General features: G+C 39.7%; 1 protein-coding gene across 1 annotated transcript; it reads right to left on the bottom strand.

The window, feature by feature from the left end:
* Positions 1-19637: 19637 nt before the first annotated feature.
* LOC121992592 (putative disease resistance protein RGA3) lies at positions 19638-23430 on the bottom strand. The gene is made up of 3 exons (XM_042547076.1): positions 23008-23430; positions 20021-22828; positions 19638-19907 (listed from the first exon to the last, which is right to left on the bottom strand). Exons 1-3 carry the CDS (start codon positions 23332-23334, stop codon positions 19869-19871), a joined length of 3174 nt encoding a protein of 1057 aa, XP_042403010.1. The 5' UTR covers positions 23335-23430; the 3' UTR covers positions 19638-19868.
* Positions 23431-23819: the final 389 nt, after the last annotated feature.

Genomic DNA, 23819 nt, shown 5'->3' with positions numbered 1-23819 from the left:
CCGAAAAATTTCGGCAGAATCTTCCCTGTACCGGTGACCATATTCAACAATACATGCAGTATATATACTCAGCCACAAGCGGCTGGAACACATAACTAACAACCACGCAGTATAATAAATCTAACTCAGCAATAATAAAGGAAAACTAATCCACAACCACAACTGAATAGCAAACACAGTATCAAGTGTCCTTATAAACAGTTATCAAATTTCCTTAACACATAAAAACTTAATTAACTCAAAGAACAAATCATAATTCATCTTATTCGCAAGGATCCCTAGAACTTCCATAGTGCAGACATCACACACCCCTCTTGCATCTCCTTGTCGCCTTCCTTCATATTAGCTTTCCTTTTTCTTTATCTGCAGTAGGAGAAAGTGCAAGCATAAAGCTTAGTGAGCGCTATCTAACTCACAAAAACTCGATATGCATGTATGCAAATAAAAATATGCTAAAACTGAATGCTAATATGTAAAGCTACTCATGCTCATAAATAGCAAAGAAATCAACTAACAGAAAAGATAACAAGTATAACTACTCATGCTCATAAACTAATAAAGAAAGCAAACTAACTGGTATGCTAACATATAAAGCAAAACATGCTCATCAACTAGCAAATAAATAACATGTAAGAAACTAAACATGTAAAAGCTGCTAGCATAAAAGAAAGCTAAACTTGCTGATCTTTAAAACAAAGTGAAACTTACTTCTTTTACTGTAAACTTATTCTTTTATTTCACTTGTTTAAAATTTATACTTTAATACTTGAAAATAATAATCAACTTCTCTTGGGCCCAGGCTTAGTACCAATTATGCGCGTTCCCTAATAGGTTGGGGTAGCGAGCCGCCAATCCTAAAAGAGCAGACCTTGGTCTACCAGGGCCAAGACCTTGGAATTGGACACCTGGATTTGTTTAACGACAACCTTGGAAGTCGGGTACTAGCCTCTTCTTAAAAGTAAAATACTTATTATCTTAATTACTTCTTCTTTAAATGCCTTGGCATTTTAATAGCATCTTATGTGCCAAAATCCCTAAAGTCTTGACTTTGGGATTTACTTAAGGCCTTGGCCTTTTCTTTCTTTTCTTTTTCTTTCTTTTTACTTGTTAATGCTTCTAAAAGAATTTGATAGAACTCTTATTTTCCCACTAGAATACATGGTTGTTCATGCTTATTAAAATAGCAAATGAAAACTAAAGAAACTGCTCATGTGTATCTAGTAATAAAGAAAACTGATCATGCTCAACTTATAGCAATTAAAAACTGCATAATAAATTGCAACATAAAAGAATCAAGCTTGCTGAATTCTTGCAACAGAACACTTGGAACAGAATACTAGCAACATCAATAGAATACTTGAAACAGGATACTTGAATCAAACTTGCTAAATTCTTCCACTAAACCTGTTGGAAACTTGGAACCTATATAAAGCTTGTTTCGTTCCAAAATCAAAACCCATATCTAGCAATAGGATACTAATTCTAGCTGCCACAGAATTTAAAAGGAAGAAAACCAAGAATGCATGCTACTAAACTTCAATTAAACAGAACCCTAATCAAAAGGGAACAACTTGGGCGGAATTAATGGTCATGGCAGCACCCAACACAAGCAACCCGAAACTACAACTCTTCCCCTATTCAATGTCAACTGCCCTATATCTAAAGGAACAAGAATGCCTAGTTCATACAATTATTTCCCTTCTTTAAAGTGCACGGCAGCAAACACACAAGTGATTTCACAGCATACTTCAAAATTCAAAAGACACAAGCATAATCTTTACAGCATGATTCAAAATCAAGAAGAACAAAATCCGAAATCCCCTCCTACCACATGCTTCAGAACTCTATCTCACGGCAAAATCATAAAACCAAAATCCTTTATCACGGCAGCAAGGAAAACAAAACTCGGAGCTATCCTACTGCAGGTGAGTAGCAACTCACATCGCTGTTCTTGGACTTACAATCGGAAAAGAGAACTCTAAAGCTTCTAGGGTTCGGAGAAGGTGAAGATCTCAGCGATCCCTTCCTTTCCGCGTGTTCTCCTTGACGAGGAGAGCTCGGATCCGCAAGATTCGCCGGAAGAAGCCTTCGCCGGCTGCTGGAGAGAAGCTCCGCCGCCTCTTTCGCCCGAGCAGAAATCGCGACGCCGCGCAGAAGAGGAGAGGAAACGGGATTTAGGGTTCGGGGAAAAACACTTAACCCTTTATAACCTAGGTTTTATTTTTGCCCTTTACAATAACTTAAATAAATCTCGCTACATACTTAGTTAACAAATCACGCGCAGCCCAGTTGGTTGGCTGCGTTCGGTTAAGTCGAGTTCGGCCGGAGGTCTTGGGTTCGAGTCTCAACTTCCACGTTTTTTTGTCCAAACTTCTTTCTTTTTGTAAACCTACTAAACGACCTCCAAAAATTACGTAAAAATACTCTAAAAATTCCTAAAAATCTCTAGAATATTTTAAAAGCATTTCCAAATATTTTTATGGACTTTTAAAACTTGAAATAGGGAAAATTGGGTCGTTACACATGCAGTGGTCACGCTATGTGCAGGCCCTCATGTAGCCGGCCGACGAGCTCAACAACAATGGAGTCGTCAATCGCCCAGCATGCAATCGTGCGATATGGTGCGTGCGGCTACAATATGTCATACCTGAATATATCCTCCTCCATATGCGTAGGTGCCAATAAAACAAATGCATGTGCATAACAATGATATAAGCAACACAAATCCAACAACATATAACAAGTATCCCCAGCAACTAATCAAGTGTAGATAAGCATTATAAATATTCATCTCTATGAACATATATACACATGGCAAAAGATAAAGGCATCCAGTTCTAAAGTAAAGCAACTAACAGAAGAAGCATGTGATAGGTATCAACTAAGCCAAGACCAGGGAAGAGATAATCTACCATCTACCACTAGTAATTATATATATACTACATATATGATAAGATATTATCAAAAAGATAAGTCAAAGGGTACCCGCCTCAAATAGAAGGTACAATCCAAATCCAACGTCGAGACGTCTGTCTCGAATCAGAGTCATATGACAAACAAACAATATATATATTTTATTTAGCTAAATCCAAATGAATAGCTAAATAAAATCCCTAAAACTAAATTAGGACAAAACCCTAATCACACAACCTTATCCTATCTAATTAAATCTAACGGTTAATTAGGATTAGTTATTTAATCCCTAATCTCCCATTAGATTAGAAATCCAACGGTTAACTAGGGTTAATTACCTTAACCCTAATCATTCCATTAGATTAATATAAACAAATAAATCTAAACATAATCACTAACCATCTAGTAATCATGTAATCCAAATCATAACTAAATCTACATATCAAGTATCCACAATGAATCAATCACCCTACACTTTACCTCAATCTCCAACCTCTGCTCTTGATCCGCAACCAAAGAGGTGCTGCTGGTACCAAAACAACCCCACAACAACAGTGCAGAACCTCACTGGAATCAATCGGATCACAACAGGAATCAAGCAGGGAGATAGCTGATCAATTAACCATCCTTCTAGCCTCTGCCCAGCAGCTCAAGAACACCTTATCAAGACCTCCTTGGAATTCCTCCTCACTGGATTCCACCCTACTTGTCTCTGCTGACAGCTACCATTGATCCCATCATCTTCAACCGAAACCTAATCCAACCACAAGAAGATGACCAATCCGATCAGGGAAAGAATCCAGCACAAGAAGAGTCAATTCCAAAAGGAGAACCCTAATCTAGCTAAACCCTTGAATCAACAAGGATCCAGTGATGAATCAAGAGGTAAATCAGGAAGAGGGGTTTTCGGTTAAGGCTAGCTTACCCACGCTGACGATCGAGTGACACAAATCCAGACTAGGGCACCTCTCCTATTTGGAGGAAAAATTCCTACAAATACGCCATAGTTGGGGTTCGAACCATGGGTGCCTGGGTGACAACCTAGATATCCTACCACGACACTATAATCCCGGGGACACGCCACTCGGACAGCTCACCCGACCTTTCCACTCTCTCGGTCAACCTCTCCACTAGCTCAATTGATTGCTTTGTTCGCTCGGTCGACCTTTTTGCCCGCCTGATTGCATTATTCACTCGATCACTTGGTCTGCAACCCACTTGCTCACTCGACAGTTAGCCCACTTGGTCGACAACTCGTTCGGCCATAACACGCTCGGAGGCAACTTGTTCGACCACTCATTCGCTCGGCTGCTAGTTTTGTCGGCCTGTCTCCTCACCCGGCCGGCCACTCGCTCAGCCTATCTGCTTCGCTCGACCGACCACTTGCTCGGTCTGTCCCTTGCCCGACCGGCCACTCGCTCGGCCTATCAGATCAGTTCAATCGAATTTGTTCGGCCTTACTTCCCGGCCAGTCGGTCTACTGCTTACCCGCGCAGCCCTTAAGTTCGCTTGGACTTTGCTGCTTGGACACGGAGCTCGATCTGCACTAAGCAATTAGTAGAAACCAGCCTCTATTAGCAGCCTGAGATTATCAGCTCAGGTCATTTCAATAGATAAGTGAATTTAATTCGATGTATTTAAATTCAGCTAATACCCAATAAATCTCCAAAAGTAAATTATTTTATCCAACAACTACAATATGAACCAAAACTATTATGTCACAAACAATCACTCTTATTGGTTCTCTGGCCACTCTAGAGTAGTTATATATCTTCCTTCTCTAATTTAGAGCAGTTTAAAACTTCGTTACATGTCTTAAACTTGTCTAAATTTTGAAATAAATATTCATGCATTTCTTGGATCCTTTGGATTCATTATATGTTTTCATTCTACAATTTAGACTAATTTAAGACTATATAACAACTTTAAACAAAACTATTACATACATTTATAAACTACTCCAATTTTACAAACAAACATCATTATGCATTCCCTAAACCTAGGATTGTAAACGAGTTAAACCAAATTCTATGTTATCAAGCTTGTTTGATAAGTCAAACGAATCAAACCGAGCCTAAAATGAACCAAACAGTTGAAATGATTGTTCAAATTTAGTTTAGTTTTTTTTTATGAGCTAGTTTGAACTTGGTTTAAACTTGGCTTAAGCCAGGTGACCTAAGAAGAATACTTGGTTTAAACTTGATTTTTTTAAGACTTCTAAGAAGTCTAAGAAGGTCACAAGGGAAGCAATCCCTAGAGTTGACCTAGAGGAGGTGACCAAGGCTTCTAAGAAGCCTAGGAAGGTAACTATTGGATCGAGATGCGCTAGAGGGGGTGAATAACGCTCGTAGCTTTCACTTTTCGTATTCAAAAAACTTAGGAGTAAATGCAGTGGAATAATAAATAACACACACACAGAGAAAACGCCAAGATTTACTTGGTTTGGAGGTTAGGGCGACTCCTACTCCAAGGCACACACTCGTTGAGCGTTTACTTTGGGCAACAACTATAATCACACAAATATTACAAGAAAAATATTACAATTTAACTGAACTGAAATTATACCGGCAACAGGAATTTGAAATTCGTAGCTCTGGGTTGTCGGGGTCTTGTTATGGCTTAGTCGGAATATCTCGTTAGCAACAAACAGTGGAAAGATTACTTGGAACTTGATGATTCATGCTGCTACTCGAGACCTCTTTATAAAGCCCGTTGAGGGCGCCTTCAACCTCCTTGAGGGCACCCTCAACTCCGCCGATTCCACAACGAAGATGAGAGCTGACTCCACAGCATATCCACCTGAGGGCGCCCTTAACCTCCATGAGGGCGCCTTCAAGGCCGTTTAAGGCACCTTAGCTCTCCATGAGGGTGCCTCCAGCTCTGCTGCGTAGACTCCTCAGCCCTTGCATCCGAGACGCCTCCAAGTTCCATGGAGGGCGCCTTGAGTATTGTTCATCTTGCTCTTTTGTCCCTACAAGATATGTTAGTCCCAAAATACAAAACATACCCTACAACACAAAGTTAGCACATAATAAAAACATAAATATAAATATCTGACAATCACCGGACTGTCCGGTTCTGACTTCGAATTTTCGACCGGAAACCCTAGGTCGAACTGACGCCTACTGTTCCCTCAAAGAGGAACACGCCCTCACCTACTCCACTCAGGAGAGTATACTTGTTGCCAGACCAGTCTTCCAGACTGACTGGACTTTTGCTCAGCGTCCGAAGCTTCTGGTCTTCATACTGGATATTCACTCCACGATCTGTCCAGACTTCCACCTGGTTCGCAACACTAGAATTTCAACCTAGGGTTACCACCCCCTAGGATTTTTGCCCAAAGTTTCGACCCGCCAAGACTTCCCGCCTAGGGTTACCGTCCCCTAGGGTTTTCCCTTTGCCTAACCGTAGCTAGGACTTTTCTTTACCTAGGGTTACCACCCCTTAGAGTTTTCACCTACCTAACCGCAGCTAGGACTTTTACCTAAGCAAACTTAAGACTTTCCTGCAATCTCAATAAGACATGTTAGATAACAAGATAACTTAACTTTGAACCCTTTGACATAATCAAAGCACAGGTTTGATCATCGGATGACATAATTATAATTTTTAAAATAATTATGAAATTAATTATGATTTTTAAAATAATTATGAAATTAAGTATGATTTTTAAAATAATTATGATTTTTAAAATAAGTTATAATTTTGAAATTAAGATTAAAATTAATTAAGTTAAATTTATTAAATTGATTAAATTGAATTAAGGTTGATTAATTAGATTAACTTAAATTAGGTTAAATAAATTCGACTAAGTTCATCTTAGGTTCATCTCACTCGATTCTAAGTTGTCAATCAGGGAACCTTGTATGTTGTTGTGAGATAGTTATATTTAATTTAGATTATGTCTAAGGATTTACATTTGAGTTAAACTTAGGTTTTCCAATTAGTCAATTAAATGCGCATTTCAAAGATTGGCTTCCAGGCTGTGGCTAAGCACTAGGTTTTCTTGGGTATGGGATCATCCATCACTTCTAGACAAAGCCTTTCAAAGAAATTATATATTTAATTTTCCTTTTGAAACTCCTAGGACTAACCAGTCAAGTGTAAATTACACCTGGGTCCTTAATTTAGCATAATCTAAGCATTTATAAAAAAATAGAAAAAGCAAAAGAAACTAAGCAATCATCAAACAATTCTATTTATTTATAACGATGGTTTTTCTATTGGCTCCCCCTGGATCATAGCCTCGATATGGTTTATCAAGGTAATGTATTTGATCCTTGGGGACCCAATAATGACCTAGTCCAACTTGATTGATCAAGTTATACTTAGGTACCCATACTTGGACTACCTTTCTATTTGGTCTATTAACAAGCGATAGATATGAATGGTATTTCCTTTTAGTCTTAAATCCTAGTCCGGATCTATTGTATACGACCTTCTATTTTCCAAGAATCAAATCAAGATTCTTGGAACCCAGTGTAAATTGTTCCAATGTGATCTTCAAATCCTTGACTTGAGTTTTCAGGCTGGAATTCTCTTCCTCAAGCTTTTGGAATTGAGTTGAGGTTTCAGTCTGAATAGGGTCAGTCAAGGATTCGGATTTATTCACTTCTTTAAGGGATATTACCTCCTTTAGAAGTGATTTGATCTGAACGTTGGACTTAGCTAATTTACGCATAAGATAATTAACTAAGTTATGCAACTGAGAGATACTTACAGCAGGGTTCGGCCCTTTGGAAACGAATACGGATCCGTAGCTTCTCTCAGACTCAGCTTTTGACTCATCCTCGCTTTCGGATTCATTGATTTAGTCCCGGGCTATCAATGCAAGGAAGCTCGTCTGTTCGAGCTCTTCATTGGACTCTTCTGATGAGGACTCGTCCCAGGTTGCCTTCAGAGCTTTCTTCTTTCTTTTCTTCTTTGCATCCTTTTGATTCGGACAGTTGGCTTTGATATGTCCCTTTTGATTGCAGCTGTAGCAAGTTACTTCGAACTTGACCTTGGAACTTGGTTGAACCTCCTTGGACTAGATTACCTTCTTGGCGTCCTTCTTGTTGAAGCCCTTCTTCTTTGTAGAGCTTTCTTACCAGATTGACGAGTTCGGCTATGATCTCATCGTTGTCATCGTCCGAGTCTGGTTCTTCTTCTGACTCCAGTTCAATTCTGTATCTTGCTTTTGGTTCTCGTGCTCTGCTTGTACCTGCAATCAAAGCTATACCCTTCTCGGTCGATCGAGCATTAATTTGTTCATGCAATTCAAATTCAATAAGCAATTTGTCTAGTTTAATTAAAGATAGATCCTTCGATACCTTGTAAGCATCTACCATGGATGCCCACAAGGTATTCCTCGGAAAGACATTTAGGGTGTACCTTAGGATGTCGCAGTTCTCCACTTTCTATCCAATTGCGTGGAGTCTGTTGAGCAGATCTTGTATACGGGCATGGAGTTGGCTAGCTGTCTCACCTTCCTACATTTTAATATTATATAATTTATTAAGTAGTAAGTCATGCTTACTTACCTTTGTATCGGACGTGCCCTCATGTAACTCGATCAGCTTTTGCCATAATTCTTTGGCGCTCGAGAACGAGCCGACGTGGTTCAGCTCCTCCTTGGTTAAGCCGCACTGAAGTGTACAGATTGCTTTGGCGTTTGCTTCTACCTTCTTTATCAGAGTTGCATCCCAGTTCTCGCATGATATCAATTTGTCGACGTTATCAGTTGGAAGTTCAAGACCGATTTTGACGATCATCCATACTTTGAAATGTGTTTGAAGGTACGACTCCATTTGGCCCTTCCAGTAGCTGAAGTCTTCTCTGGTGAAGAGCGAAGGTCGGGCTATACTGTAGCCTTCTTAAAGAGCCATAGAAACTTGCATAAGGAAAAAAATAAAAAGAAACTTGTCCCAGGACTTAATCCTAGATTAATAGGGTAGGTTAAAAGAAAAACTAACACGCGATCTCGAGTGGTGTTGCACCAACTTCAAGAAAAAATTGATTATGAAAAAAAATGGATCAGAGGGTGGCAAGAATACCGATTCCGATCGACTCCAAAAAACTGAAAATCATCACGAAAAATATGCTTGACTAGTACCAAATCGAAGCGACCCCGCTCTGATACCAATTGTTGGATCGAGATGCGCTAGAGGGGGAGGGGGGTTGAATAGTGCTCATGACTTTCACTTTTCGTATTCGGAAAACTTAGGAGTAAATGCAGCGGAATAATAAATAACACACACACAAAGAAGATGCCAAAATTTACTTGGTTTAGAGTCTAGGGTGACTCCTACTCCAAGACTCACGTTCGTTGAGCGTTTACTTTGGGCAACAACTATAATCGTGCAAATATTACAAGAAGAATATTACAATTTAACTGAACTAAAATTATATCGAGAACAGAAATTTAAAATTCGCAGCTCCGGGTCATCACGGTCTTGTTATGGCTTAGTTGGAACGTCTCATTAGCAACAAACAGTTGAAAGATTACTTGGAACTTGATGATTCATACTGCTGCTCAAGATCTCCTTATAAAGCCCGTTGAGGGCACCCTCAACTCTGCCGATTCCGCAACGAAGATGAGAGCTGACTCCTTTGCAGCATATCCACCTAAGGGCGCCCTCAACCTCCATGAGGGTGCCTTCAAGGCCATCCGAGGTACCTCAGCTCTCCATGAGGGCGCCTCCAGCTCCGCTGCGTAGACTCCTCAGCCCTTGCCCCCTAGGCGCCTCCAAGCTCCATGGAGGGCACCTCAGATACTGTTCATCCGATGTAAAACTTGCTCTTTTGTCCCTGTAAGATATGTTAGTCCCAAAATATAAAACATACCCTGCAACACAAAGTTATCACATAATAAAAACATAAATATAAATGTCTGATAGTCACCGGACTGTCTAGTTCTGACTTTGGATTTCCGACCGGAAACCTTAGGTCGAACCGACGCCTACTGTTCCTTCAGCGGGGAACGCGTCCTCTCCTACTCCACTCAGGAGAGTATACATGTTGTCATACCGATCCTTCAGACCGACTGGACTTTTGCTCAGCGTCCGAAGCTTCTGATCTTTATGCTGGACGTCCGCTCCATGACCCGTCCAGACTTTCGCCTGGTTCGCGACACCAGGATTTCAACCTAGGGTTACAGCCCCCTAGGATTTTTACCCGAAGCTTTGACCCGCCAAGACTTCCAGCCTAGGGTTACCACCCCCTAGGACCTAGGGTTATCGCCCCCTAGGGTTTTCCCTTTGCCTAACCGTAGTTAGGGCTGTTCTTCACCTAGGGTTACCACCCCTAGGGTTTTCACCTGCCTAACCGCAGTTAGGACTTTTGTAAAATACCGAAAAATAGGTGAATATTAATAAGGGAATTTTTCGTAATTTTTGGAAATTTTTCGAAAATTTTTCGGAGCTCGAATGGACGAGTTAACGGGGACGAGAACGGGGCCAGGAAAAAGCCTGTTTAGGCTACCCGATTTAAGCGAGGAAAAGATTATATTTATATATATCCTTTTCCTTTTATTTCCTTTATTTCTTTTCATTTTCTTTTGTCGCCGTTTCTTCCCTGCCGAGCCACCCGCGCGCCCCTCTTCTCTCCCCGTCGCAATCTTTGCCCTAACCGCCGGCCACAGCAGTTCCTCCGCCTCCACCTCTTCTTCTCTTCTCCCAAGTGCCGGCAACACTTCCGCCCAGCCGTGCCCTAGAACGAGCGCCGGAGCCGATCCTTAGCCGCGTCGCTGCCACTCCTTCCCGACGCCTTCCTCTCCTCTGCCCGACGCCGACGACGCCAGGGAATAGGGAGCCGACGATTGAGTGTCTTCTCTTCCCCCTGTGCTCGCATACCGCCGACCGCCCCATGCCCTAGCTTCACTGCCCGACGCTTACTTCGATCGTCGATGCCCTAGCCGTCTCCACTGCCGATCCTCTGCCCTATTTGTAAGCCAAGGCTTTTGGATTTGGGTCTTCTTCTTCCTTTTCCTCCCTGTTCAAGCACTGCCGACGCTGTGCCCTAGCCGAGCCCTGCTGAAGCTGTGCCCTTGCACTGCCGCCTGCCACAGGTTCGTTTCATCACAGGTCTTAGGCTCTGTACCCTAATTGTGATTGGAATTAGGTTGTGGTTCTGTTCTCAGATTTTGTTGTGGAGGAATTGATAAGTGTTTTGGATTTGGTTTTTGTGGCAGAATAGGGTTTTAATCTGCTGCGGCTAAATTGGTTTTCTGATCAGTTGAGCATCAACAGGAGCTTGGGATTTAGGTATGAAATGTTGGGCTTCAATTTGATTCATCTTGTAATCTTGAGATGTTGATGCAGTGTATTAGCATAACATGTGTTATTTGGGCAGTAACTTTGTGATCCCCAGCAGCGGCTCTGATCTTGTTTCGGCAACCAACATCTTTGATTTTTGGATCAACAGTGATACATACGAATTGAGGTATTGTGTAGGGCTTTGATTACATGATCATGTGTAGATTTGAATTAGGGTAATGGATCCTTGTTGTAGATTGGGTTGGTTTAAAATTTATCTAATGGAACGATTAGGGTTAAGACAATTAACCCTAGTCAATTGTTAGATTTAATTTAGGTAGGCAAATGATTATATGGATTAGGGTTTTCCCTAATTTAGTCTCGTGGATTTTATTTAGCTATTTAAATTCTTATGAATTTTAGCTAAATAAAAATATATATATTGATTGGTACAGGACTTTGATTCGAGACGGTGTCTCGACGAGGGATCTATTCCAGATTGGACTTTTCTTATCGGAGGCGGGTACTTTTGACTTATTGTCTTTGATATGCTTAGTAATGAAAATAATATGTTGCATTAATTGTGTTTCCTATTTGTTTCGGTTAATCACTGCCCAATACATGTTACCTGTTTGATTGATTGTTTGTTTGCATCTCGTATTGAACTTGTACTCGATCTATCATGCTCATGGGTAGTGATATAACCATGTTTCACATGTTCAGGACCTAGGTTTGATACCTTATTGATCAGTATATCTTGATTTGATTTATTCACTATGGTGCCCATTGTTATATGTCCAGAGGTTGGTTTAGTATATTACCATGCTTAGTGACATGCACCATTTGCATGATCGCATGCTGTGCGATAGATTGCTCCATTATTGTCGAGCACTTTGCCAGTTTTCATCACTGTTCGGTGCTCCGTTGTGACGCTCATGGGTAGCGTGACACAGCGTGGTAGCACGTCAGTTTGACTCTTCCGGTGCTCCGTTGATCCGCTCATGGGTAGTGTGACGCAGCGTGTAGCACGTTAGAGATTCCTCCCCGTCATAGTGTACCGGGAGATGAGAGCATTGCGCTCCCCCATTTATGATTTGGGGTAGGAGTATGTATGTACTCCGACAGCATCCCGTCCACTCGATCACTCATCAGGAGTAGTGTTGCAGAGTGCACGGTCGTCACAGCCCTACCCACTCGGTCCCACTTTTGTTATGAGTTGGCTGACTGGCGTCAGGGGTGACCATGACATTGGCATCATATGCATGATGCATTTTATTGTTTGTGATTGTGTTTGCTGCATTTATATGCTCCATATTGTTTGGATACCTATGTTTGACATGCATACAGGTCTTCTATACCTTTCGGACTGTTTGTCCTTATACCGGGTCCTGGTTAGTACAGATTCTCTCCTGTCTACTTCGGTTTGCATTTACCTTTATTTTTATCAGGAGACTGTACGCATGATTAGTGCTAGGTGTTATTTCTTTACTTTGCATATCAATTGTACCTGCTGAGTGTTGGACTCACCCCGCCTCCATTGTTGTTATATTTCAGGATGATGCTGTCAGGAGAGAGTTCTAGTTACTGGTCCCCTAAAGACCCGAAGACTTATGGATCTACTGGTTTTGTTTGTTTCCTTTTTGACTATGTTATAGACTTGGTTTGTTTGTATACTTGGACTTTGTATGGATTTTGAGATGTTGATGGATTTTTGGTATGATTTGGATTTTATTTTACTACATGTCTGCCTGGACGGCAGAAGAGGTGAGTTCGTCGGCTTTGAGATTTACGAGTGTAGTTGAGTAGGGTGGATTTCGAGTCAGAGTGATATTGTTTGTGATTACTATTATTAACTGCGTGGTTGTGACAGCCAGAGGCTGAATATCTATATAAACTGCGTGGTGATTGTTTTTATTTGTGTTATTATTCCAGCCGCATGTGGCTGAGTTATATAGTGCTTGTAGAAAAGTTTCAGATTGTCCGCCGTACAGGGGAGATGCTGCCGAAATTTCTTCGGACAGAGACTCCTCTGGGGCGTGACAACTTTTGCCTAAGTAAACTTAAGACATTTTCCTACAATCTCAATCACACATGTTAGATAACAAGATAACTTAACTTTGAACCCTTTGACTTAATCAAAATACAAGTTTGATCGTCGGATGCTTTCCGCACCAACAGTAACTAGGGAGGTTATCCCTAGTGAGTACCTAGAGTATCCAAGGAGTACCAATAGGTTTGAGTTCCTAGGATCATTTTCTCTAACCCTTAGATGGGTTAGAGAGTGTCAACTCTAATTGGAAGGGTAGTTAATCCAACCTTGATGAAGTTGACACTCGGAAAGCATTTTTAAGGTTATTATTAACCTTTGAAAATGAAGTGGATTATTGATTTACTCTTTGTAAGAGTAAAATGTGCCATAATTTGAGAAATTTGATATAATTTTAACTGGCACAACAAATCAAGAGTAAAAGAAATGCCAAGTTAAGATTTTGGTATTTTCTTAAGGTGTCAAGGGAAAAATTTAGACCTTAATTTAAGATGTTTACTCTTGTAAGAGTAAAATGTACCAAACCTTGAGGAATTATGCTTAATTTAAATTTAAAAAAAATTAAGAAAAGTAAAAGAAATGTCAAAATTAGGAGTTTGACATTTTCTTAAGAAAAAGTGGGCAATCTAGGATTTAATTTTAAGTTAACTAAGATTTAAGGATACTTAGATAGGTAATCTAGGTATATTTTCTTTATACTAATTTTTCATGATTGTTTATCCATCATATGCCATGACATCATGTGTGCATTCATTTTTATTATGAAAAAAAAAACAAAAAAAAAACATGGCATGTTATACATACATCATATAGCAATAGTGTAATTTCTTTTAAAAATTATTTCTTTTTTATGTATGTCATAACCCATCATGCATTATTTTAATTTCCTTAAAGTTAAAGACAATGACATTTACTAACAAGTGACATTCTAGGTGGATGTTCATAATCTCTAAAATGCCTAGATGATGTGCATGATCTCTAGTTTAGGATAAAACCAAATCTACATCTCACAAAGGACCATAAGGTGACTTGTATGAGTTTTAGTACACATTAGATACAAATGAGATGTTAGGATGAGAAAAAAGGCTCAAGATATTGATTTAGTGCATCTATTTGAGTATTGATTTTATCAAAACACATAGTTATGTGTACTCCAATCATTGGGAAGGCTAATGTACAAGTCATGTGCTTTGAGCCCAACGAACATGGTTGGAAATTAGTTTTGAAAAATATTTTAAATATACTTTGAAAAATCTTGGTGAAAACTATCTTTTGATAGTAATCATCATTGAAAAGTTAAACACAAATTTGGAAGAAACATTGAAGTTTTTACAAGTTTTTAATTTTGTGTCAATCTTTGAAAATAAGATGTATTTTCTTAGAAAACTATTTTTCCATGATAGTATATATCCTAAATAGTGTCTACAAGAGTTTTCATCATTTTTAGAATTTTTTGGAATTTTTAGGGCATTTCTTAAATTCAGTTGAAATTAGATTTCAGCTGAATTTAAGAAACCCAATCGATTGGGAAGCCTCAATCGATCAGCCGATCGATTATGCTGCATTTCTTTGCGAGCAGGGTCTCGCTGGATCGATTTGTAACGACCCGACCCCTTGCCCCTTGGGCGGCCCAACTGGCGGCCCATTTGGCCGCCCCTTGGCGGTCCCTTGGGCGGCCCAATTGGCGACCCCTTTATGTCGTCAACCGACGACTCTCGGGCGTGTGTCGTTACTCACAAGGTCTTTCCACCCCTGGCCAGTGGATTTTTGTCTTCCCAAGGATTCGAACTTTAGACCTTCAGGATAAGTACTAGAGTTTATGAATCCTGGTAGCCAAGTGAGCGGCCTGACCCCTGGACCCTTGGGTGGCCCATTTGGTGGCCCCTTGGCGGTCCCTTGGGCGGCCCAACTAGTGACCCCTTATGTCGTCGACCGACGACCCTCGGCCGTGCCGTTACTCACTAGGACTTTCCACCCCTAGCCAGTGGATTTTTGCCGTCCCCAGGATTCATAAACTCTAGTACTTAGCCTGGAGGTCTAGAGTTCGAATCCTGGGGAAGGCAAAAATCCACTGGCCATGGGTGGGAAGTCCTAGTGAGTAATGACACGACCGAGGGTTGTTGGTCGACGACATAAGGGGTCACCAGTTGGGCCGCCAAGGTACTGCCAAGGGCCCCTAAGGGGCCGCCAAATGAGCCGCCAATTAGGCCACCCAATGGGCCGAGGGGCTGGGTCATTACAATAAAAAGGCAAGGGACCACCAAGGGGCCGCCAAATGGGCCGTCAGTTGGGCCGCCAAATGGGCCGTCAGTTGGGCCGCCCAAGGGGCCGAGGGGTCAGGTCGTTACAATAAAAAGGCGCCTTTTATTGTAACGACCCAACCCCTCGGCCCCTTGGGCCACCCAAGGGACCGCCAAGGGGCCTCCAAATGGGCCGCCAGTTGGGCCGCCCAAGGGGTCGAGGGGACGGGTCATTACACAATCAGCCGATCGATTCAACCTGCCTAGATCGATCAGTGGATCGATTCAAAGGCAATTTTCACGAACATAAGCTCGTGGAATCGATCAGGAAATTGATTGAAATGGTTTCAATCGATTGAGACCCAACTTCAATAGATTGGGAATGCTGATTTTAGCTGGGAAAGCCTGATTTCAACATTTTAAACCATTTTTAGTCTAAATAACCATTTCTAACCCCTCGATACACATTTGTATTCATTTAAGGGGAGTTTTTATGATGAAAATAAGGATAGATTGGTTAAGGAAGACTAAGTAGAAGTTTAGGTTGAGGTTTAGTTTCAATATTAGATTTTTAAACCTCAAAACTTCTAAATTTGGATTTCCTAAAGGTTTAGGGATTCCAAGTCATTGTTGCTACAATGAAAGAAGTTACGAGCATGTCTTTAGGGGGAGTTACTCATTAAGGACATGAAAATTAATTTTTCATATACCTTGGAAAGTGGTTAACCTTCCTTAGCGTAAATGCTCAAGGTTACGCATTTAAACACAATGGAGAGTGGATATCTTCATTGTTTAGTTGTGTATGCTCATGGATGAGCATTGGATACAATGAAGGGTATAAGACCTTCATTATGGTGTTGTGAACAACATGTGAGAGTGTGAACAAAGTTGGGTAACTCCTCAGGGGGAGAGTTTTTGATGTGTGCCAATAGGGGGAGAATGTAGGGTTTAAGTTAGACCTTTGCCCCTCTAGGAAAGCTAGGGGAGAATGCAGGGTCTATACTATGCCTTCATTACCTTAAGAGGGAGATTGCTCTCTAGGAAAGAGAGAAAATGAAGTAAACCCTCATTTATGCTTTGGAATGTGGAAGAAGTTGAGGCTGTGGATTAGCCTAACTTAAAGGTATTGTTAAACATCAAAAAGAGGGAGATTGTTGGTGCAATATCCTCTGGGTTAAGGTTGACTATGCTCGAGTTGGCTCAAGCCTGAGTCTTGATATTTGGATTTCGATGTTTGATAATACATGGAGATTGCAGGTGCAATCGTCCAATTGGGGAGATTGCTGGTGCAATTCCCCTCTCGTCAGGGTTTGACCAGATTGGTGTGAAGAAGAGTCAAGTAGGTTAAGACTTACTGGATACTTGACTGGGAAAGTCCAAACTAGAGGTTAGACAGATGGAAAATCCTGGTGAGTGAAGCCAGGTGAAAATCCTAGTGAGTGAAGCTAGGTGAAAGTTCTGGTGAGTGAAGCTAAGCAGAAGAAAATTCTGGTGGGTGAAGCTAGGTGAAAATCCTAGTGAGTGAAGCTACGTGAAAGTCTTGGTGAGTGAAGCCAGACAGATGATAAGTTCTAGTGAGTGAAGCCAGACACATGGAAATCCAGGTGGATTAAGGTTGACCGAACACCTGGTGTTGGGAAGTCCAAGTAGGTCAAAGAGTTGACCGGACACTTAGCACGAGGAGAAAAGTCCAAGTGGGTCAAAGAGATTGATCGGACACTTAGTAAAGGAATCCTAGCAGGTCAAGGTTGACCGGATGCTAGACATGAGGTTCCAGCAGGTCACGATTGACCGGGTGTTGGATTTGGAGACCCTAGACTCGGTTTAAGCAAGTCAAAGGGAGACAAATCAATCAACTGATCGATTGAACAGTGGTTCAATCGATCAACAGATCAATTGACACTGTGCTGTGACAAGCAGCGGCCTAATCGATTGGGAGCCTTTGTTAGAGGCACAGAATGCTTCCCAATCGATCAACCGATTGATTGGGCACCTCCAATTGATCAACCGATCGATTGGGGACTGCTTTTTCTTGTGCGATCGCGAGAAAGCCTGAATTGATCGGTCGATCAATTCAAGCATTTTCCAGAGAGCACAGAAGAAGGTTAAATCGATCAGCCAATCAATTCAGCCTCCCCAATTGATCAGCCGATTGATTGGAGGCTACCATTGGGCAGGATAAAGTCGTTGGCGAGCTTCTTTCTCCGTAGTTCTTCCACTCCACTTCCAGCGATCACTCTCAAAGATTCACGCCAGCTCTTGAAGCTTTCTTGGAGCAAAGTGTTGCTGCACTTCCAAGATCAAGAGGCGTTCCACACAAGAAGAAGAAGCTAGGGTTAGGGTTTCATGTTGTAAATCTTGTAAGATTTTAATTATATTTGTCTTCCTTTTCTTTCTTCTTGTATTGAGAGTTTGTACAAGGCTTCTCCACCTTCGGTAGTTACCGAAAATGAGTGTTTTGATTAGTAGAGTGTGTGTTGCGTGTGGATCCTTGGATTAATCACTTCTTCTTAAAGTGGATACCAAGTAAATCTACGTGTTAGCGTTGTGAGTGTCTTTCTTATTGTTAATTCAGTTGCACATCATCAAAGAAGCACATCAACGAGCACGACGAGCTATTCACCCCCCCCCTTTCTAGCATATTTCAACCCTAACAAGACTTTCATTGCCTAGTTCCTAACTATGTCTTCCACTCCCTAGCCCCGTTAGGACTTCCCATTACCTAACCTCCAATTAGGATTTTCTCTTGTCTAACTTTGGTTAGGGCTTCTAAGTCAAGTATTCGGTCCTCCCTTGACCTTTTTGACTTCTCTCTCACATATTATCAAATATCGAAACTCACACCAACCTAAGCTTAGTCAAACTAGTCAACTTTTGACCTGAAGATAATTGCACCAACAACTTCCAATGCTCATGTAGTGGCTACGATTAGCTGCTACAATATATAAAAACTAAAGAGTAACTACTACAACATGTAATAGCTAATAAAATACTATTGCATTATTGTAATAGCTAATTAGTTAGTTATGACAACTATGTAGTATCTACTTAATTAGGTAACTTCTATAATTATGTTAAAGTGATTTTGATCCATTTAAATTAATTTTAATGAAGTTTTTATAATTTTAATCGAGTTGATAAAGAGTATTTTAATATTATTCATATTTAGGATTTAGGGTTTAATATTTTACGACTAAGAATTTACCTATAATTGTGTAGTAGTTGTTACAATTGTGTAGAAGCTACTTAAGTAGTTGCTACTGCTACAATTATTTTAAGATGATTTTTACCAACTTAAAGTAATTTTGATGACATTTGACCAATTTTGATCAAGCTGATAAAAAGTATTTTGATATAATAGAATCTTGTATATAGTAATTTTGATTAAAGTAAAATAGTCGATTTTTCACATTGTAACAGCTATCAAGTAACTGTTACACATTGTAGCGACTACAAGTCGCTGCTATAACAACATTGAAATAAGAGATTTTTTAAATATAAAAAGTCTCGTAGGACATCCTTTTGATATTTTTTTTTAAATGAGGGCTCTTTTGATGATATTATAATTTAGGATGCCCTTTTAATTTTTAGATAATATTATTTATTTATTTTTATCTATGAATATAATGTTGAACAAAAAAAGACACCCCAAATTATGTAAATCATTGAATTATACAAATCATTGAAAGTGCACTTTTTTTTTTTTTTTTTTTTTTTTTTTTTTTAAAGTCAAAATGACATCCCATCGATATTTTATTATGAGAATATCCTTACTTTTAGCTTTATTATGACAGCTACGACTAAGTTACCATAATGTATAATAACTACTCTATAATTACTATAATATTGTTCTTTAATTCCAACACTCTTATAGTTGTTATGATTGAGAAAATCATTTAAATAGAAAAAATAAAGACAATTAAATTTAAATATTATTAATGTGCATTTTAAGATATTATCAATTTAGTTTATATAGAGAGATATAGATATATATGCCAACAAATATACTTTTTCATTTTTTTTAATAAAAAGGAGAAAATGATGCTTCAGCAAATCACTCGGATTCTAATAAAAAAAATATTATCAAAATTTATATGGAAACTCTTCAAAATTAAGAGAACAATTGAAGGATTACATCCTAAAATATATTTCAATTAAAATAAAAATAATTAAAGAAAATTAAGAATCTCTTCTAAATGTTAAGACTCATCTTTCTTGTTACCATTATTTTCAATTCTTCGAAACAACTAATTTTATATTTGACCAACCCTCCAACGAACAGCTCAATATCATGAGTGGTTCAACTTGCATGAGAATTTATTCTATCTCGTATCATCGTACCAAGATTCGGGAGCTATGTTGTTACCATTTTGCTCTTGTCATCCTTGTGATCATTCATCCATGTTTTTATCATCGTTGTTGTCATCCTCTCCATCATTTCAAAGTCGTAACTCCAGATTTATCTCCATCTCCCTTGACATCATCGACACACAAAATGAAAGACAATGAGGCATGTGAATAACTTTATGATTTACCAAAATAAGTATTTGTGTATTGAAAACAGAGAGAGCATATGCTTTTCATACCAAGACATTGCGCATATGCTGTTGTTCTTTGAACCCTTTCTTGAACAAACGACACCTGTTGAGCTTCACTTGTTCGAGGGTGGCTGGCAACTCCTGGAACTCAAGATTAGGGCATGCTTTTATAATTAAAGAATTCAAGGAGGTGAGATTCTTTAACCCTGTAACGACCCTCAATTTTTTAGAATCATGAATCTCTAAAGTCTTCAGTGAAGGTAGTCGTCTCTGTGATAAATGAATAGATTCCATCCCGATATATAATAATGTCAAGTGTTGGAGCGTTGGAAAGTAACAGTTTGACAGCCACTTAGTATTTTTCTGAGTGATGACATCAATGCTTAAATTTGTCAATGAATGGAAATTTGAAACATCAGGTACACCACCACTATCCAATGTCATTTCTTCCATCGAAGACATAAAGGGCCACTGAGGAAACTTGATTAGCACATAACATTTAGAAATTTGAATAAATTGGAGACGGGGGAAATCACCAATCTCCACTCCATCCCACACTTCCCAATGTAGCATTGTGCTAAAGTGCAAGTATTTTAGAGAGGGAAATGCAATTTTATTTTGAGAAGAAGATGGAGATGCCATTAGCAAGGAGCAAAATTCACGCCCCACTTGTTGAACGCCATCCATCCCACATATCTCGAGCATTTCCAGAGAAGGAAGTTGACCCAACGGTGGAAGTTTATTGCAATTGTTACAACTATATAGACTCAAAGAGGTCAACTTAGTGAAGGATGAACAGCCCACCCATCCAACAAAACTGACACCCGGATAGAAGAATATTCGAAGGGTCTTGAGATTGACATGCGGTTCTAGGTACTCGAGCTGCCACTCTGCATTCTTTTCATCTTTTTTGGAACCGTCAAAAGCATCGTCATACCAACCATACCAACGTAACTCCAAAGAATCAAGATACTTTTTTGTCTTCAGAGGGGGTTTTGAGTTTGAAAAAGTATTCACAGATGTTGAAATAGAAATGAGGATATGCCCTCCAAGTTTCATCAAAGTGTTCAATTCTTCTATGTCGCAATGCTCTTTTTCACAACAGAAGTCGAAGTGGGTGAGTGTCTGCAAGTCGATCAAGTTTCCAATTCCAGATGGAAGAAAGACATTTAGGTAATGAGGAAGCAAAAGATGACGTAAGTTTATCAAATTTGCTATTTGCCTTGGGAGTTGATAAATACTTGTACCTGTCAGATCCAGAGTTTGTAAGTTGTAAAGGCTGCATATGGATTCTGGAATACCCACTACATCGAAATCTATTATAGAAAGATATTTAAGTAGTCTGAGTTTGCCCAACGAATCCAGTAGCCCTATGAAGCCAATGATGTTGCTTAAATGGAGTGCTCGTAGGTTTTCAAATTTTTGGAAAAAATCATCAAGGGGTCCAAAAATTTTGTCTTGTCTTCTAATAGAAGTTAGCCCAAACAAGCCTCGTACTTTAATAAAAAGTGTCCGCATGAGTTTTAGTTGTTGATGATCTTTTATTGTCTCCAGATGTTTTAGTATATGAGGATCTTCTCTGACCAGCGATCTGCCAAGCGACAAGTGTCGAATCTTTTGCAATTTCTCTATGTCGAATTTGTCATCTATCACACAAAGACATTCATCCTGCGCTATATATTGGGCAAGATCGTGAACAAGATCATGCAACGAAAAAGATTGCTTTCTCAATTGCTCTCTCATAAATAAAGTGTCGGCCCTTTTCAGATGTATTAGTGACCTCTCAGCCAATCTTTTTATGTAATTTCTGCCTATGTCCTCTGCTCTCTTATCTCCATCAAGAGGAAGAAGACCTTGTGACATCCATAATCGGACTATTTCTTCTGAATCTAAACTTGTGTCTTTGGGAAATAAGGACAGGTATTGGAAACATCTTTTAAGTTGGATCGGCATGCAATCATATGATATTTTAAGTGCTGGTAAAACTCCTTTATTTGTTTCTTCTGATTCCCACATCTCATTCTCTAGTATGTCCTCCCATGAATCTACATCTTCTTTGTTTCTGAGAGCACCTCCTAGCAACTTCACAGCCAAAGGTAAGCCTTTGCACTTGTCTACTATCTTCCTACCAAGGTGTTCAAGATGTGGTTGTAGGCTCTTATCTGCTCCTCCCAAAGTGACTCTCTTGAACAATTGCCAGCATACATCAAATGGTAAGCAATTCAAGTTGAGAGGACTTCTCGTACCCATAATTCTAGCAACTGATTGATTCCTAGTGGTCACTAAAACTTTAACCACTTGAGCTGATGCTAAGGGCTTTCTTAATTCATCCCAGAGAGTGAATTCTTCATTCCAAACATCATCTAATATCAGTAAGAACTTTTTTCCTTGTAGATTCTCTTGTAGTGCATGTTGGAGCTCATCTAGTTCTTCGTGAACTTTCACTGTTGTAAATGATTGTAGGATCTTCTCAGTCAAACTAACAACATGAAAATTTTCAGATACACAGACCCATCCTGTTAAATCGAAATAGCTTTTCACTCTTGGATCATTATATACAAGCTGAGCTAGTGTTGTTTTACCCAGTCCTCCCATCCCAATTACAACAATTACAGAAACTTCATTCCATATTATATCATCCTCTGACAGCAGCCATTCAACGAGCATATCCTTTTCCTTTTCTCTTCCAAGAACCTCTGATTCAACTACGAAAGAGCCTGTTTCTCGGTTCCCAACTAGGGGCCAGGAGCTTCTCTTTCTCTTTCCAACGTTCTGAGGCAACTTTAGGAGTTTCCACTCTTTGGTGATCTCGTCAAACTTTTTCCTTATTTCGGCAGCTTTATTTGCTAGTTCATCCTGTTGGGTTTATAATCATGAATCTAAACATTAAAATTATTGATTACAGTATAGATTCCCCAAAATTGATCTTGTTATCATCTTAATTACAGCATATTAAATTAAACCGAAAACAGCAACAAAATCATAAAAGTAATTGCGGTATTCACAGCAGTACGAATCACGGAAGAATCAGGTACCTCTTGTGTCCAACTGCTGTTCTCATGCAGTTGTTTGGAACGCAGCACCTCGTACTCGTATTTTGCTACTACGTCTTCCGCATCATAGGCAACATCTTTAAGCTCGCTAAGCCAAAGCTTCTCAGAGTGACTTTTTGCACGATTCTCCTCCTCTGTGTCATCAAGTTTGGCTTGAATCCTCCTCATCGTCTCTGTCAGCTTACTCATCTCTTGTTCAATATTGTTGTGGGGCGACGAAGAAGAAGATGACGTTGACAATGAAGCCAAGCTATGCAGCTTGTCTAGCACCATGGTGATGATGGAAGACAGGAACCCTCCTCCGGCCATTCTTCTTCTCGGTTTCTTGTTTGAAATTTTAGGTAGGCAGACAAGGAAGCAGAGGACTTATGGTGAATTACGGGATGCATAGATCTACCGAGTCATTGCATCGAGTCTTCCATGACGTCAACTGCTAGGTTAACCATTCTTTGGCCGTCCCATGGGTAATTTACATTTATGCGGTGTTCACTATGCACTTCTGTCTTATTTAGCATGGCTCTTTGTTTCGATGCAATGGGCTATATATGCATGTATCTTGTTTTTGAAAGTGATATAATTATTAATTATTATCAACTTCCCTATCAAGTTTCTATTTTTCTTTCTATATTTGTAGCATCTCATAATTTTCTGAATTTTTTCATAACATCACACGGTTGAATGATTGGGATAATCTTTGATCAGTTACCCTTGATTAGGCCAATAAGTCAAAGTTTAAGAATTAAAATATAAATGTATATAAACTCTTTCAATTTAGAAACTGTTGAATTAAAATA

The sequence above is a fragment of the Zingiber officinale genome, chromosome 6B (assembly GCF_018446385.1).
Source record: "Zingiber officinale cultivar Zhangliang chromosome 6B, Zo_v1.1, whole genome shotgun sequence".
In the NCBI taxonomy this organism is placed as follows: Eukaryota; Viridiplantae; Streptophyta; class Magnoliopsida; order Zingiberales; family Zingiberaceae; genus Zingiber; species Zingiber officinale.
This window is presented reverse-complemented; position numbering and strand designations above follow the sequence as displayed.